The 17211-nt window shown below is 39.9% G+C and overlaps 1 protein-coding gene across 4 annotated transcripts in view; it reads left to right on the top strand.

Annotated features, from left to right (window-relative positions):
- Positions 1-17211, top strand: part of LOC101485500 (SLIT-ROBO Rho GTPase-activating protein 1) — a 45139-nt gene that overhangs the window by 19735 nt on the left and 8193 nt on the right. For 2 of the 4 annotated variants that reach the window (XM_012923330.3, XM_004566418.3), the window contains exons 5-20: positions 2037-2099; positions 3976-4173; positions 4463-4591; positions 4928-5149; positions 5283-5384; positions 7401-7598; positions 8110-8194; positions 8293-8320; positions 8432-8465; positions 9441-9501; positions 10729-10806; positions 10901-11035; positions 12126-12231; positions 14044-14268; positions 15360-15439; positions 15796-15976. In XM_012923330.3, coding sequence (XP_012778784.3) covers positions 2037-2099; positions 3976-4173; positions 4463-4591; positions 4928-5149; positions 5283-5384; positions 7401-7598; positions 8110-8194; positions 8293-8320; positions 8432-8465; positions 9441-9501; positions 10729-10806; positions 10901-11035; positions 12126-12231; positions 14044-14268; positions 15360-15439; positions 15796-15976 — 1925 coding nt within the window. Of the gene's footprint in view, positions 1-2036; positions 2100-3975; positions 4174-4462; positions 4592-4927; positions 5150-5282; positions 5385-7400; positions 7599-8109; positions 8195-8292; positions 8321-8431; positions 8466-9440; positions 9502-10728; positions 10807-10900; positions 11036-12125; positions 12232-14043; positions 14269-15359; positions 15440-15795; positions 15998-17211 lie in introns of all 4 variants that reach the window. The other 2 variants (XM_004566417.3, XM_004566416.3) reach the window with 1 other exon arrangement.

The following is a 17211-nucleotide window of genomic DNA, read 5'->3' as shown; positions in this document are numbered from 1 at the left end:
TCTTCATCATCTTCAGCCTCCTGTCTTTTTGTCAGTCCCATCGTCTTCAAACCCAACATCACAGCAGGTCTCACTACCATCTTGTAAACCTTTCCTTTCATTCTCGCTGCTTTCCCTCTGTCGCCTGTCACTTCTGACACTTGTCTCCACCCACTCCACCCTGCCTGCACTCTCTCCTTCAGCCGCCTTGTGCACTGTCAGTTACTTTGAACGTTTGACCACGGTACTTTCACTATCTCCTTGCCTATCTACCTGTATCCATCTCACTCAAATGATTTCCAAAAAAAGGGTTTTTCCTTAGAATGTTTCTGTAATTGCTACATTTCCTTAATATCAAAGGACTTTTCGGTCAAAATTTTATGCAACTTACAAACTGATGCACTCTAGTTGCCTTTAAGAATGTTTTTGAGACACTATCAGAAGAAAAACAGCAAACTCAGAGTCTGAGAGCAAAAAAACAAGCTGAAACTCAGCTCAGCTGTTCATTCTCATTAAGTTCATCACGTCAGCTCATACTTTATTGCCATCAGAATATTGATTAGCAGCTGCTTTAAGCAAAGGATCTGAGCGCCTCTCCCTCAACTGTGTGTGTGCCCCTGCACAGAAACAGTGGTTATCCATCAGGCAGGCTGAACAGCAGCAGATATATAAATGAATCTGACCACACACAAACAAATGAATTCATAAATGAAACAAGCCGCGCTCCGCTGCCTGCTCTCAGACTGGATTTCTGTCTCATGCATTAAACAGCCGAGCAGTTTGGGAAAGAGCTATGTGGCAGCATTAATATTACATTATGCTAAATGACTGAGGAATCCCAGGATGGATGAATCCCGTTCCCATAGCGCCCGCTGAGAAAAGATCAGTTGAGCTTGTCGCCATGGCCACAGGGCTGTCGGTGTTGTCATGGCCACTCAGCTGTCTGTCTCTTCCTCTTCAGAGGAGAGTTTCTGAGAGGACGCGGCGATGTGATGGAGGTCTTGCTGTTTATAGCTGCTGGCAGTAGCTGCACTTTAGTTAGCATGAATAAAAGACGAGCCGGAAGCCAGATTAATAATGAACACGGCGAGCTAAAGTTGGAGGCGGGTAAAAGTACACCAGTGTGTGTGTGTTTAATTTGCCAAACTCCAGCAGAGCTCAGGGGAATACTGACTTTACTTTTTATTAAAATCAACTCTGCGACTTAAAGAAGCCGTATGAAAAAATAACAACCCCAGAGGTCTGCGCACACGGATGGTTTCCAGCACTGTAAAAATACATTAATGGTACTTTAGTGCTGTACTCGAGCACAGTACTGAGGTACTTGTGCTTAGAGCCACTTCTATAATCCGTAGTTTATATTAACAATTTATAAAGTGACAATGTGATTGGGCAGCTGTTCTCTGAAAAACTATAAAAAGCAGCTGTATCACGGGAAAAGTGAATTTTTAAATGTTTTACCTTAAAAATTAAGTGATTTAAGCATTAATAATTACAGTAGTCAAAACTAGGCTATTTATAAAATATAATAATAAATTTATACAGTATGTATAGCAAACTTATAAAGGAGTTCAGAGAAACTACTTATAAAATAAAACATAGATTCAGGATCACCTCTCAGTTGTGACCTCCGCTTGTATTTGAGTATGAAGTGGATGAAAGGAGAATTATCACCTCAAAGTCCGGAGGATTTGTTTTTTTCTGGGTGTAGGAGTTAAAATGAATTAAGTTTGTTTACTCTGGTCCAAATCGGTTGATGAGCTTTCTCCTTGTGGTTTGGTTTCTTTTCACACAGAGAAAAATTCAAACGACCTATAATGCGTCTGGCTTGGCACTTAGTACAGCAAAAGGGTCCTGGGTTCAAACGTAGGCGGGGCCCTTCTTATGCTTGTTAATGTTGTGATCATTCAGGTCAAAAAGATGTGAGTTGTTAGAGGATTGTTTCCTGTAAGTGTCATTGTATAAAGAGACAATTCTAAAATGGTGCATAAATCTGTGAATGTCTTTATTTGAGAATATGCTGGTAACAGGTTTCTCTTCTCATTTGTGTGCTTTAGAGTAAGGAGATCCTCTTCCAGCTTCAGGAAGACCTCATGAAGCTTCTGAATGAGCTTTACACCGTAAGTGGAACAAAAGTTATTCTTCCAAGGCTTTAAGACACAAGTTTTTTAATGTGTTAGTGTTAAACACATTTTTATGTGGTCTACAAATGCAACAAGAAAAGAATGCACTTCTAAACATTTCATTCATTTACGGTTAATCAGGTAATAAAGCAGTAAAAAACCAGACCAAGGAAGGATTCTTGTAAAATTTCAATCAGGTTTTTAAAGCTGTTATAGCTGGTGTTGGGGTCATTCCTCAATAATGGGTTGCACAATAATCATGCACAAAAATGACACATTAAATACACTAACAGCAAGTGTCTGACAGTCTTTTGTTGGCTCACTAACTGCCCCTCCCACTCCCACCTCTGCATCTTCAGCACTGTGAAAAAGTATTTACCCCCTTCCTGATTTCCTAGTCACTCCAAATCATTTGCCATCACCCCCAACCAGTCACAGCAGATGGCTGCCCCTCTTTGAGCCTGGTTGCACTGAAGGCAACTGTTGTTGTGATTTTGCGCTATACAAATATAATTGAATTGAATTGGCTTGTTTTTTTTTTCCACATTTGCCACACATACATTTTCAGATGACATAAAATTAACACAGCAAAAGAACATCATACCAACAGTCAATTGTGGCGATGGTGGTAGTATGACGGTCTGTCTGTATGACTGTTGCTTTGCTGCTTCAGGACGACTGATAGAACCATTAATTATGTTTGCGGCCTCAAAATCCTGAAGCTATAATTTTGTGCACTGAAGCTCAAGGGCACTTGGGTCCTGCAGCAGGACGATTCGAAAGACAGCAGCAAGTTCACCTCTGGCTGCAAAAAAAAAGCTGTTTTGGAGTGGCCTAGACATAGTCTGGAATCAGACTGAGATACTTCGGCATGACCTTAAACACGCAGTTTATGCTGGAGAACCCTCCCATGTGGCTGAATTAAAACAATTCTTTAAAGAGGAGTGGGCCACTTCAAAAGCCTCATTTCCAGTTATCAAAAATGATTCATTGCAGTTTTTCACACATTAGTAGATGCTACCTTTCAAACATTAGCTGGCATTACAGTTTTTCTGTCTAAAGCTTTTTGTTTTCAATGCTTTAAACAGGTAAACAGGACCTGTTATGCTTTTGCTTTCCTGTCTTTTGAATGTTCATTTAAATCATGGCCAGAGTTACAAATAATGAAGTCAGTGCATGTGCAATTAATCACAGTGAGCAAAAAAATAGGTTTCAGCCAGGTTTTTTCTACTCTTGGATTTGTGTGGTGTCATAGAGAGCAGATATTCCTAATGTGGTTGTCTCAGAAAGCCCCACCCACCTGCTGTTCCAACTGTTTTTTTAACAATGAGGAGCCAATCAGGAGAAAGCTGGCTGAAGGAGGAAAGAAGCCTATACGGCAGTTCCAGAGGATGAGGGGCTGCAGAGCAGTGATTCAGAGTTGATTCACCGCCCTGCAGAGCTATTCGAGTCCAAGAATGAAAATATGGTTCTGGAAATGAGCAGAATAGGTTCCTTTAATGGTAGTAACAGGGAACTGTCAAAGCAAAGTCAGTGGCTTCTTTTCACAGCTCTGAGAGCTTCCTTTATAAATGCAAAAATTGTCCTTTCTGCCTCACATTTCTCATCCATTCATTTTTTCTTCTGCTTTTTGTCTGACGTTATCCTTCTAGCCTGCTTTAAAGTAAAAAGTCTGCCTCCTGTTGGCTGCCAATTATCAGGTTTTTCTTCAGGTCAGAGCGCTGGCCTTAAAAGCTCCTTGTCCAAACACTAGAAATCAGATTAGAGCAGCGCTGATAACCTTGGGGGGATAAAAAAAAAGACAGTCGACCCCGGCTGCAGCGCACTGCTGTTTTCCTATTTGATTGGGCTATTATGGGCTGCTGTTGCCTAGGTGATGAAGACATATCATATGTACCACGCGGAGACGATCAGCGCAGAAACCAAGCTGCGGGAGGCGGAGCGGCAGGAGGGGCGCGTGAAGGGCGTGTCAGGGACTGGCGGAGGGGTGGAGCCTGTGTTTGGCCTGCGGATAGAAGAGCGCCACCAGAGACGCAACGCCGCCCGCAAGATGGAGAAAATGAGAGAGAAGGTAACAGTTTTATAGAGAAAGGAGACTGTGTTTCCTCTCAGGTGTCATCCAAAGCAACCAGATGGGTAACCTGTTCCTGCATGAGATATTTTAGAATGAGATACTTTCTTTATGTAATCCTAATACTTTCCACTTCTTGATTTCAACATGACTTGAAAGCAGAAAGGACTAATTATGAAAGCTATTTTTTTCTTCTTGTTGATCGCATTTGCAGAACAAACGAGGGGAATCGGTACACAAGAACCAGAAACCAACCATTTAATCTTCTTTATGTCTGTTTCTTTACTAGAGGAAGGCAAAGTACTCAGAGAACAAACTGAAGACCGTGAAAGCCAGAAATGAGTATCTGCTGACTCTGGAGGCCACCAACGCCTCGGTGTTCAAATACTATATCCACGACCTGCCCGATATCATAGATGTGAGTAAATTACAGAGTGTATTTGTGGCTCAAACCTTATATTCATCACTTAAAAAGGTTGTTAGGTTTGTAAGCCTAAGTAGGAATTTGTTTGTTTAAAGGCAGTTTTAAAATGTATGGAGAGAGCTTTTATGAGATTATTTTTAGGGCCTCTGTTAATAGGAATAAAATTCCTTTAGATTTTTCCCATGGCGAATGTTACATCTATTACACTTGAAACTATGGTAGTACTTGAATTGCCTTGCAACTCTTAATTCTCTTAATAAACGTCACCAATTTCTACAAAATACATGCGGTCTTTTCCCTCTCGTGAATAAATCCCCATCTTTGTTTCAGTGCTGTGACCTTGGGTACCACTCCACTTTGAGCCGGGCACTGAGGACCTACCTGTCAGCTGAACTGAGCCTTGAAGCCTCCAGGAGGGCGGGTCTGGAGGTCCTGGAGGGGGCTGTGGAGGGCCTGGACCCTGCCCGTGACAGGCAGCGTCTGCTTGATCTCTACCCCACTGCTTTCTGCCCCCCACAGAACTTCAGCTTCCAGGCCCACATGGGCGACACAGTCAGTTTGCCCCTCTTTATGTCCTTTCAAAATAAGAGTCTGACACATATTATTAAATTTAAATGTTCACCACAGAGAATTTAGACCTCTGAACAGCCATTTTCCAATTGTCTTCTTTTTTGTTTCATACCAGGTGGCCCAGATCACCTCCCAGCCGCAGGTCCAGTCTGAGCTCAGCCTCCGCCTCACACAGCTTCAGACCCGCCTGGCGTCTCTGAAGATAGAAAATGAGGAGGTCAGACACACAAGTACACCTCATAAAACTCAGGAAAACCATTTTGACATTAACTCTATTTTGAGTTACTAACTAGGACTACACTAAGATGGTTTATAAGCCATGTTTTCTAAGCAACTTCAGTAGGCCCACACAGAAGCTGATCTAACGTTTAATCCCAGATGGAAGAATTTAATCTGGAATATTTTTGACCGTTATGGTGCAGTTAGAGCTGTAATGTGGCTCAAAAGTCATCTGTGCCTGATATGTGTTACTGCAAGTGTTAATGTTGGCTAAGATGACATAACTCACCTGAAATCTGGCCCATATAAGGTGGACCTGAGACTGAGTCAACACCATCATTCGTTGCTAAAAGAGAACTGCAGATTTGCCCAATAATACCTGGGGCACTTATTGGTATTTGGACTAAGACTTCACATTTTTGTGTTTATTTTTATGGTCTCATCTCATGTACAGGAAGTTACCTCTTTTTCTTATTTTTTTCCCCTAATCCTTCTTAAAGCGCTGATCAAGAAAGTGCCTACCAGTAAGTTCAACAACAGATTTCTTTGAGCTGCTAAAAAAATATCATCACTGTGGACACAAATTTACTTGATGTTTGCACTAATCTGTCCTGTTGTCCATCTGAGATATTTAGCTCCAGCTTTAGAAATTAAAACAACATAGAGACTCTGGTAAAAGTGGCCAAAACCCCTCATTGATTATTAATAACTTTCTAACAGTTATAAACTTTGCACAAAGTTATGGTAATTTATACAGATTTAATGGGGTGATAATGTGGCATATGTAGCCTCTAAAAATAAAGTTGAACCATCTGATAGCTGTGTGGTGCTGCAGACTGCCGGTGTCCTCGCTGTTGTTGTGCACAGAGGGCAGCTGTTAACTCACCCCGAAGGGCATAAAAATGCTGAAGGAGTCTGGATTAATGAGCTGCATCTGCACATCTCAGCGGCTTACAACCCACACAAACACAAATTAAAAACACTCATAGACTCATTACTCTTGCTGTAAATATAAACACTCTTTGCATATGTAGCATATGTAAACACTGCACCTCCTTAGGCATTTTTGAAAACAAAGCCACGCCCATAAAAAAATGACAGTAATTCAGATGCATTGATCCATGGAGCTGTGCTGAGACTGAGTAATGTGTTCAGATCTTACAAAGTTGCTCTTCCATTTAATATCGGTAGAAAAACTCGAGTCCAGTAGACCAGCAGACATCACCAAATGCTGTGTTTGCTCCCTTGAGATGCTCTGCATGACCTTTACTGCAGAATATCGCATTTCTTTATCTTTGGTTCATTATCCATTTGCACTGAGAAGCTCTGTCTGATCAGTTTTGCAGCATTCAGCCAAATCTGAGGAGAGAGTACAGCTCTGTACACTTCACATTTCATCCTGCTGCTTCTATCACTAGTGGTCTGGTCCCACTGGTAGCCATACAGGCTCATGCCATAACGATGCCGCCACCATGTCAGACAGATGATGTGGTATGCTTTGGATCACGAGCTGTTTCTCCCCTTTTCCATACTTTTCTGATACAAATTCACCTTGATTCAGTTTCTCCTTTTATTCCAGAATTGAGCAGGCTCTTTCAGATGTTTCCTTGAGTGTAACCAGTGGTTTGCACCTTGTCATAAATCATAAATCCTCTGTATTTATATTCATGAAGGTGTCTTTTGATTGTAGACTTTGACAATGATCTGCCTTCCACTTCAAAAGTGTTTTTTGACTTTGTTAAATGTTGTGAAGTTGTTTTGATTAACAATGAAAATCATTCTGTCATGATGCACTATAGTTGTCGTCTGTGGTCTTTCAGGAATTTTTTGTGATGCTGAGCTGACCAGTACATTAATTTGATGGCTTCTAAAGTTTCACTGATAGGTTTATTCTGGGTTTTCAGCCAAATGATGGCCTCCCTTATCTTCACTGACATCTCTTTGGACCTCATATTGAGAGTAACATGTAACGTGGATACTTACTATGCTGTTCCACTTTTCTGCCACCTTTCAGGTGAAGAAGACCTGGGGTGCAACTCTGACCACCTTGCAGGACATGACGGTGCTGGACGACTTTGACGTCTCCCAGAGCTTCACCCACAGCCCGTCTTCCGAGTCGGTGAAGTCCAGCGTGTCGGACGGCTACTTGAACAAACCCAGTCTGGCCAAGAGACGGGCGAACCAGCAGGAGACCGAGCTCTTCTACTTCTCTGTAAGCCCAGCAGAGCAGATTTGTTGTTTTTTTTTTATTTGACACTGTTTTTCACCCCAAGTTACTCATATTAGATGAAGGTCGGTTTTGAAAGTAGCAAATATTAAATAAGTATAGAGTAAACGGTGGCATGACATCCAAAACAGACTACAGTTAGTCAGATAAATCAGATTTCAAATAAGTTGTTACAGCTGCAGAATACAGTTATACTTTAGATTTCTATATTAGTGTTTTGTTAACGTAGTTTCCTTTATAACACCACAAAATGCTGTCCTGCTTTTTTTTATTAATTTATGACATTTTTTAAATTTCAGATTCGTCTATCTTCTGGTGGTGTCTCTACATTCGCTTACTAGATGATTCAATGTGAAGTTCATTGTGCTTTTAGCTGCTTTACTTGCACTAATGTACAGTGTGTATTGTAATCACTGCATTCTGCATACTCATACTTTATTTTAGTTTGTATAATTTAGCCTTTGTGTTTGTCATTTATGTGATTTCCTATATTCAGAAATTCCGTGAGTACCTGGAGGGAAGTAATCTTATTTCCAAACTTCAGGCTAAACACGATATATTAAAGAAAGCGTTGGCAGAGGGTAAGAGTCTCTCTCAGTCTTCTTTAGTCTTGTACTTTGTCAGACAGACTCTGATCAGCATTTCTTCACTTTTAAATCTTCTCCTTTTTTTCTTGCAGGATACAAAGCTGAACTGCTGACTACAAGGTAAGGTGCTTTCCTGTCGCATCGATAATAAGTGTTGTATCTCTTTGCTGTGCTTTGGCTCTCTAAAACTCTCATCTTTTGCTTTCTTTCTCCTTTTTGTACGTGTTTCAGCCGTGGGCGGAAGAACTCCCACAGCAAGCACCAGGTAAAGTTTGACCTCATCCAGGTTTTGAGGATTTGGGGAGGTGGGGGGTTCATGTTCTCCTCAACAGTAGTCAGTGCAAGATATCAGCAGCGCAATCTGCTAATTTGTCAAAGGCTACAATTTGGATTTGAAAGCCCAGAGGAGTGTAACCAATAAGCAGAAATATTAGCAATATAAATAAGGTTGTCATCTACAATGCAATGAAAGTGTATTAATGTTGCCCTCAGAACAGCAAGCTTAAGAAGCAATAATGACTCATTTTTAGGATTCATTTACCCATAGTATTACCCGTCCCTGCACCTGCACCATGTCAGACATTACTCGGGGCAGGAAAGATAACTTCTTGAACTTTTTATGCATACTTTTTGATCAATTGTTGGCTTAAAAGATAGCAGGACAGTGAAGCTGCACACACAATATCGATCATAAAACATTAGTAGTAATATCAGTGTATTAATGTAACACAGCAAAAACTACATTTCAAACATAAACATGTTAGTAAATGGCCTGCATTTGTATAGCGCTTTACTCAATCCCTAAGGACCCCAAAGCGCTTTACACGTTCAGTCATCCGCCCATTCACACACTGGTGATGGCAAGCTACCCAGTAGGAAAACATGGGGTTAGTATCTTGCCCAAGGATATTCGGCATGCAGCCAGCAGGCAGCCTGGGATCGAACCACCAACTTTCTGATTAGTGGCTGACCTGCTCTGCCACCTGAGCTACAGCCACCCCGCGAGTTTTACAATAATAAAGCAATTTACACCACAATTCTCTTTTCTGCTATGGTGAGCCATTAATCTCATAATCAAGGGATATACCATATAAATGTAATGTTTTTGCATGTCTGTTGATTGGTGCATGTCCACAACCTGTCTACACATAATACATTAATGTACATGAAAAAGATCTTCAAGAATCTTATAAATATAACAAAATTAAAAATACTCTGCACTCCAATTGTGTTTTTGTAGGATTCAACCAAAGCCATACCCTTGCTTGTGGAGAGCTGCATCCGCTACATCAACCTACATGGTGAGTGTCACTTTTCAGCTTTAAACAATGTGAAATAAATGCTGTAGTGGCTGATGCTGACAGATGAAGGGCTAAATTAGAGAAAGGGATGAAGCGTTTGTTAGTTACAGCAAAGAAAATGACTGGAAGGTATGAATTTAATGTACTGCAGTCCTTCTTCCTGCTTTCCATCAGCTATAATTTTGGTTCAGAAATGTTGTTGCGTGTATTTGTGGGCTGTCCAGAGGTGTTTTACACTTATAAACTAAAAGAGGGACATTGTGAACGGTGCTGCAGGAGGCAGTTAAATCCTTTTTTGTTGATCACATAAAGCCGCCTAAATCTTAACTGTCAAACTCTCGTGTTGGCATCCTTTCACTCTCTTCATTCTGCAAACAACAAAACTGCATCACAGCCAGCCCCTGACAGCTGAACAAGTACAAAACAGTGATTTCATTTTAATTCAGTCATTCCCAAGCTGCAGCTGATAATCATTTTTTTGTAATTATGCTATAAAACTGAATTTAGCCTCATACTCAACATGGTGTGTTCTACAATGTACTTTTGGTGGCATGTAAAATAAAATGTACTCAAATATTCATATCGTGATATATTTTACATTTTAAGTAATCAATAGCAAAATAACAGATAGAGACCATGAATAAAAGCTCTTTTTGTCTGCCTATGAAATGCACGAAACAGTCCAACCCAAGAGTTCATAGACATTGTGATTGTGTTGTTTATTCAGCAGTGACTTCTTGGCCGCCTACTGAATATGCAACTGATGTAACTCATCATTAGATCCTTAGGATAGCACCTAGTAGCCCAAGTTGGCAGCTACCAATTCTAGATTAAGAACTACAATCCTAACTAACACCAGTTTTTGGCAGAATGTTACTCTAGTCCCTAGCAATCCAATACTATCAACTAGGCATTGCTTCCAAGGCATTGGTGTCACATGGCTAATAAATAGCTTTTGAAGCTAGCTACTAGCATCCCTCTGTTATCAACTACAATTTCTATGTGGTCAGTGGTCAGTAGGCATATGAACTACAAGATTCATGCATTGATTAGTACTTTATCTTGTTAAATCAATATATAAATCAGTCTTTGGCACTTCGCCATAAAAAACTAGCAAGTGTTCATACTACAACTTATGTCAACGTTTGTTTCTCAGCATTTGGGACAGATCTGCTAGGCTTAGACTGTGACTATGTGCAACCTCCATCCCTCTGCTGTTCCCAACAGGTCTTCAGCATCAAGGCATATTCCGGGTATCAGGATCACAAGTGGAGGTCAATGACATCAAGAACTCGTTTGAAAGAGGTGAGAGGTCAACGGGAAGGTAACTCGACTGTCATGTGATAAGTACGCCGGCAAACTTGTATTTGAGGATTTCTCTCTTCTGCCTCTCATGCAGGTAACGATCCGCTGATTGACGAGGAAAGCAACCATGACATTAATTCTGTGGCTGGAGTGTTGAAGCTCTACTTCAGGGGTTTGGAGAACCCTTTGTTTCCCAAGGACAGGTTCAATGACCTCATCTCCTGCGTCAGTAAGTACTGCATAGACAGACTGAATCATTCATGATAAAAACAGAAAAATAATGTAAAAGAAATGGTTTGATCACAGAGCAACCAAAAATCCACCGAATATGTTAACGATTCAGAAAAGAATCACAAAGATTTGATATTAATATTAGGATGTTTATATTAAGTTAAGGATCGGGACTTTTTCATAGCAAATAATCCAAACCACTGACCTTGTCCTGTGGATGGGCTCATTTTGGATGTTCTCTTGACTGAACTTTGGTCAAATTTCAGTGTGTTTTTGCCACTTAATGGCGTTCAACTCTTGTCAAATATAGCTTAACCACATTATCATTCTCACTGATGAAGCAGGCAGTGTTTTTAGGAGAAAGCATGGGAAAATATGACCAACTATCACTCCTAACAGGAGGTTAATTAAAAATGTAAAGTTTTAATTAAGCACTTTTTACCTATAAAAAGTGCTTAATTAAAGCACTTTCATTAAGCACTATTAAAGTGCTATTGACAATGTCCCTCTTTTAGTTAAAAAAATCCTGAAAGAGCTTGGGATGGACCTTCATAACACTAGATGACATGCACTAGTTGCTAGATGCTAGCATATACTTGTTGCACATGGCGAACAAGTATAACCTATACAAGCTACATAGTGGATGAAGTTATGCAGAGCTCCAACTAACTTGGGTGGTGTAGATGCAGTGAAATGTGAAAAGATCCAACAGTTGGTTATTTGTGTCCCAGTGAAATGTTCAAATCAAGTGATTGTCTGTGAAGCTCGACTTTCATTTGCTTTAACACTTGAGTCTGAACCGTTTGTGCAGCTTCCATCTGCTGCGGTGAAGCTCAGCATGAATCTCTGTCTATCTATTCAGCCCACACGCAGTCACTTTCCCTCTCGGTTTCCTCGTCTTTGTTTCTCGTTAGTGTCTCTTTGTCTCTTTGAAACCCATCCCCTCCACAGCAGAGACATGGAGCTGCCTGCTTCCCTTTCTGCGGCACCGACTGGCGTGTTTCAGGATGTGTCATCGTGTTACAGACACCTCGTGATGTCTCAGGGACTCATAATGACTTTAGATTATGTGCATTTTCCTGCTGCAGGGATAGAAAACCTGTACGAGCGAGCGCAGTGTATCCGTAAGATCCTGCTGGGTGTCCCAAGGGCGACGCTGGTGGTGATGCGCTACCTGTTCGCCTTCCTGAACCAGTGAGTATCCACTTATACAAAACCGGGCCCTCACATTTATGATAATTGCCCATTTTTGTGTTTTCCCAGCTGGGTGGGGAGATGCCTCTCCTGTAGTGAAAAGGGTTCGAAGTGCACACTTGTATAGATGATAAAACACAGCTCATTTTGTTTCTGCAGCCTCTCAAATAAATATAGAATGAGAGAGCAGCATGGAGAGGCAGGAGGTGTGAACAGGAAGTGTGATGAGCTGGTGCGATGTACCAGGCGAGTGATGTACTGGTGTGTTTATTAGCAGGGCTCTGAAATGCATTCAGCTTCAGTGTTATTAAACCAGGAGCTTCACGGTCGAGCGGAGAGAAGATATTTCAATCACTATTTGAAATGAAAGCTGCAATAATGGAAAAATGCCAGAGTTTATTGAATACAGACTTTTAGCTTTAGAAGTGTATTTATATTGTATTAAGGCAAGCTTTTTTAAAATAATAAGGCAAAGCAGAGCATCACATAAAGAGCTGTGGAGTCGTAGTTTGCAGGAAATTTGCTGCATGGTTTCATAGTAGAAGAGAGAACGTTAAAAAACATGCAGAGAGTAACAATATTAGGACCTTTTTGGTGATATTAGAATATTCTTTAATAAAATAATTCAGAAAATACAGGATTTTTTTCCTTTTTAAATTAAAAATAATTATAAAAATTCATTGGATGCATTTATTTTATAGGTTTTCAAAGCCTAAAAAATTACAAAACTTTATAAATTAATGCAAAGAACATAGCAAGTAATAATAATAAAAATAAAGCAGTAACCTAATAAATCTCATGTGATCATAAATTACATATTTCTGAGGTTTCGGGGCTGCTGCTTCGAAGTTCAGAAACATTTATGTTTCATTTTAATTTATCATTTTATTATTTTTCATAAAACTTCATAGAACTGTGGTTACATCAATAACTAATCTTTAATTATTTAATTATTATTTAATCTTTTATGTAAGTAATCTACTAACTCCTGAACTCTTACGCTGTCTTCTCAAACCAGACTCCATTTAAAAAATAAATAAAAAGCATAGAGATTGTATTCTCCATTACAGTCTTGTGTATGAATCAAAACCTACAAATTGCTTTGTCACCTTTTGAAACCAGCAAACAACACAGAAGTGTAAAACTGACTTTTGCATAATTAATCTGGTGAGTCATAGTTAAGCATCAAAAATGCTTAAAATGCAATACCAAACAAAAACATTTGTGGTTTTTCTTTGTCTTATCTGAAGGTATATTCTGTATTTTAAGGTGTGAACTGTTATTCAGACAAAAAGAAGAGAACTTTTATTGATTAAAAAGTCAGAAAAAAAATCACGATTTTATGTTGTTATTAAGTATCAGAGAACCATGGTTACGTGAGAAACCTACTGTTGTGCCACTGTAGGTCTCAATTAGAGCGAAATGGTGATCAATCACTTAATCGACAGAAGTTTAATTGGCAATTATTTTAGTAAAGTCTCATTTTAAACAGTTATTATTTAAGCAAGATTTGATATTTTATTTCAGGGAAAATTATAGTTCCCTTTACTTCTCAAACTAGACTCCATAAAAATAATGTCAGTTTAAGACAGATGAGGAAAATTGTTTACAGTCTTTTTAGTGCTCACTTTTCTTTTTCCTCACTGCTCCTCAGAGCCATATTTCTAATATTTAGACACATGTGTACAGTGAAACATTAATAAAGGAGTCATACTTTTTAAATTTCTAAATTCAGTGTTTCTCTCAGTTTTGATAATTAACAGTTTAATTGTAAACAAGTAAAGTTTGGCCACATTGCCCACGTTTCTGCAGCCTTTCCCAGTACAACGATGAGAACATGATGGATGCTGGAAACCTGGCCATTGTGTTCGGCCCCACCCTACTGCCGACACCGGAGACCCTGGACCAGGTGGCCTGCCAGGCACACGTAAATGAGGTCATCAAAACGGTCATCCTGCACCATGACAACATCTTCCCCGACACCAAGGAGATGCCCGGCCCAGTGTATGAGAAGTGTATGACTGGAGACCAGTACTGGTGAGCATCAGGATGTTATCCTTTATTACGCTCTGTTAGAAATTAAATTCATTTATGTTATTAATAACAAAACAAAACAGGATTTAAGACCTCTATATGCCCATTTCTTCGCCAGCCTTGAATTTTGTTTTTATATTTTAATGTTTTCAGATTAACTGTTTCATTTCTGATATTTTGGTAAATTCTTACTTTGACAGTTTCAACCACGTGTTCCCTGGTATTTCACCTTTAATTCAAAATGCAGAAATAAATCACACATTGATATCATGCAGTATGACCCGCACTTCACGGGGACATCAATAATTCTGATGTTCATCAAGAATAAACACAACAAATCTTCTTAAAGGTACCTTCTGTAATGAACCTCTGCAGGATTTAACTAAAGCTTTCACCACAAGGGGGCAGATGTTTTTTTTTCCACTGGGTGTGTAGAGATGTCTCTAGATGTGTGCAGTTGTTTAATGTCTAATATTTCTTTTTAGCTTTCCTTCATTTCCACAGGCTTTACCTTATGTCCCACTGCTGCTGGAAGTAAAAATGACACCAAAGTACAGTCTGGCTGTGGTTCAGCTTGCGTTGATAACTCTTTAAGCTATTTTAAACAGAGGAAAATACTTCAGAGCTCCTTAAAAGGGCAAAGAAAGAAACACCCTGCAGAACCTGAACCAGAACATTTTAGGTTTCCTTTACTGTCACAGTAACTCAGCAGTAGATCTATGTATATCACTACATGTACTGCAACGAGGAATTTCTTATAGGAAATTCTGCATTCTTTTAATGGTGTTTAATGTATATAAATAAAGGTTAACTGCAGGGTGGGGCCTTTGAATAAATTGAGCTGTTAGTTTGAGCAGACACCTGGCAGCCTGTCAGGAACACGAGGTGTTGGAGCAGACAGTAATCCTTCTGCTGTGGGAAACCTCCTACAGCTTCTCTTTTCCCACCATCTTCTGAATCTTGACATTCTACTGTAGCCGTAAACGTCCTCAGACTCCAATGAGCGGGCTCGCCTCCTGCTGTGCGTGTTTCTCCCTTTGTTCCCACACTGAATGGACGGGTGTGTGTCAATCTGCTGCTTCTTCTTCCCACAGCGAGAGTCCGTTCAGCGAGCCGGGAGCGTTGGAGGAGGCCGAGCCCGACGCCGGCACCGAGACCCAGACCAGCGACGAGGGTACGCATGACCCCTGACCTTCACGCAATCGCCCACACTCCCATACTCGTACTCCCTCGTGGTGGTGGTGGTGGTGCTGGAGAGTGGTTGCTACGGCAACAGCAGCCATGGAGACACTACCACCACTCTCCTTCCCTCCTTTCATCCACACCCCACCCAGCCTCCCCTCCCTCCTCCCCATCTCTCCATCTGAATTAATAGAAAAGACTCTTTTTAAAGCTCTTTTCTGATTGGTGGAGCGGTGGGCGGAACAAAGCCTAAGGGACTGTTGATTGACAAGTTCAGGTTCACCTGCAGTTCGATGTTTGGCTCTTATCTTCACCTCCTCCTCTTTTCTCTCTCTGTCTCTTTGGCAGAGGGTGAAGCTGTGGAGGCGGTGGCGAGGTTCGACTACGTGGGCCGGTCGGGCCGCGAGCTCTCCTTCAAGAAGGGAGCCTCCCTACAGCTCTTCCAGCGCGCGTCACATGACTGGTGGGAGGGCCGGCACAACGGCAACCACGGCCTGGTGCCTCATCAGTACATCGTGGTGAAGGACAGGCGAGTGCACAGCCCGAGATGGTTTGTACACATCAAAAACACAAAGTTAAAAAAGCTGCAGCACAGTCTGAAAATACTCGAATCCATAAAATAATCAAAGTTCATCATTAAATGTGCTAAAATGTTTAGAAAACAATGATTTTCAGTTTGTGTTTTTTCACTTAAACAAATGTATTTGATTTTTTTCCTGATTGCAGGCTTCTGAAATGATGCTTCTTTTTGGTTTGCGTCCTCATAAAACTGCAAAATATCGTTTATAAATTACAAAAACTGTTGTCGTTTATTGAGTTCATGCCAGTATTCAGAATTGCATATGTTGTACTGTTTATCTACTTTTTAATGATTTTGCTAAATTACAGGATAATAATGCCAATGCATTCAGGGGTTTTTTGTGTGGCTACATCTTAAATGTGACCAGAATTGTTTTTATAAATACACACGCAACTGTTCCACAGTTTGTTAATGCAGATGTCTAATCAGCCAATCACACAACAGCAGCTCAGTGCATTTAGCATGTAGAGATTAGGCATGTAGACAGGATCAGAATGAGGAAGAAAGGAAAGGGCATTAAATTTTTTAACACTTGATTCATTTTTGTTTCATTTTTTTATTCGCGTAATAATTTATAATATTCTGATATAAAAACATTACATTGAGAATTTGGGGGTTTATATACAGCGTGTACGTGAACAAGAGCATTTTAAATTCATTTGCATTTCTTTGTGCCGCATCGTCACGATGTAACATGTATATTATACCACATGAGATGATTGGAAAAAATTACAAAAAATAGTATAATTATTTTTATTTCCTACATATTTCCTAGACATAATTTAGCCTTCACTTCCGTTTCACATTTTATAAAATTACATTGTAATGTTATCACAGCATAAACTATTTGCAAAGTTTAATTTTACTCAAGCATTTTTCAAAATATTTTTCAAAATATTTCAGTTTGGTTCAAGCTTTATTTTAGTATAAGTATTTCTGTTTTCCATAGATATCAATTTATATGGACATATGTGTATAGATATACATAGACAGATGTTTAGTGTCTTATTTGCATTTTTAATATTCGTATTTACCTAGTTTTTATCTTCAGTTTTCCAATACAAGAGCAAGAACAAAGGGGATGCATTGTGTGTGTAAACGGTTTAGTTTAGTCGTAGTTTTGAGTTGAAATCTTTCTTTGTAGAAGTTCTTGTTAGCATAAGTGGCTCGATGGCCTCATTGAA

The sequence above is a fragment of the Maylandia zebra genome, linkage group LG17 (genome assembly GCF_041146795.1).
Source record: "Maylandia zebra isolate NMK-2024a linkage group LG17, Mzebra_GT3a, whole genome shotgun sequence".
Lineage (NCBI taxonomy): Eukaryota > Metazoa > Chordata > Actinopteri > Cichliformes > Cichlidae > Maylandia > Maylandia zebra.
Note: the sequence above shows the minus strand (reverse complement) of the source record. Positions and strands in the feature narration are given on the sequence as shown.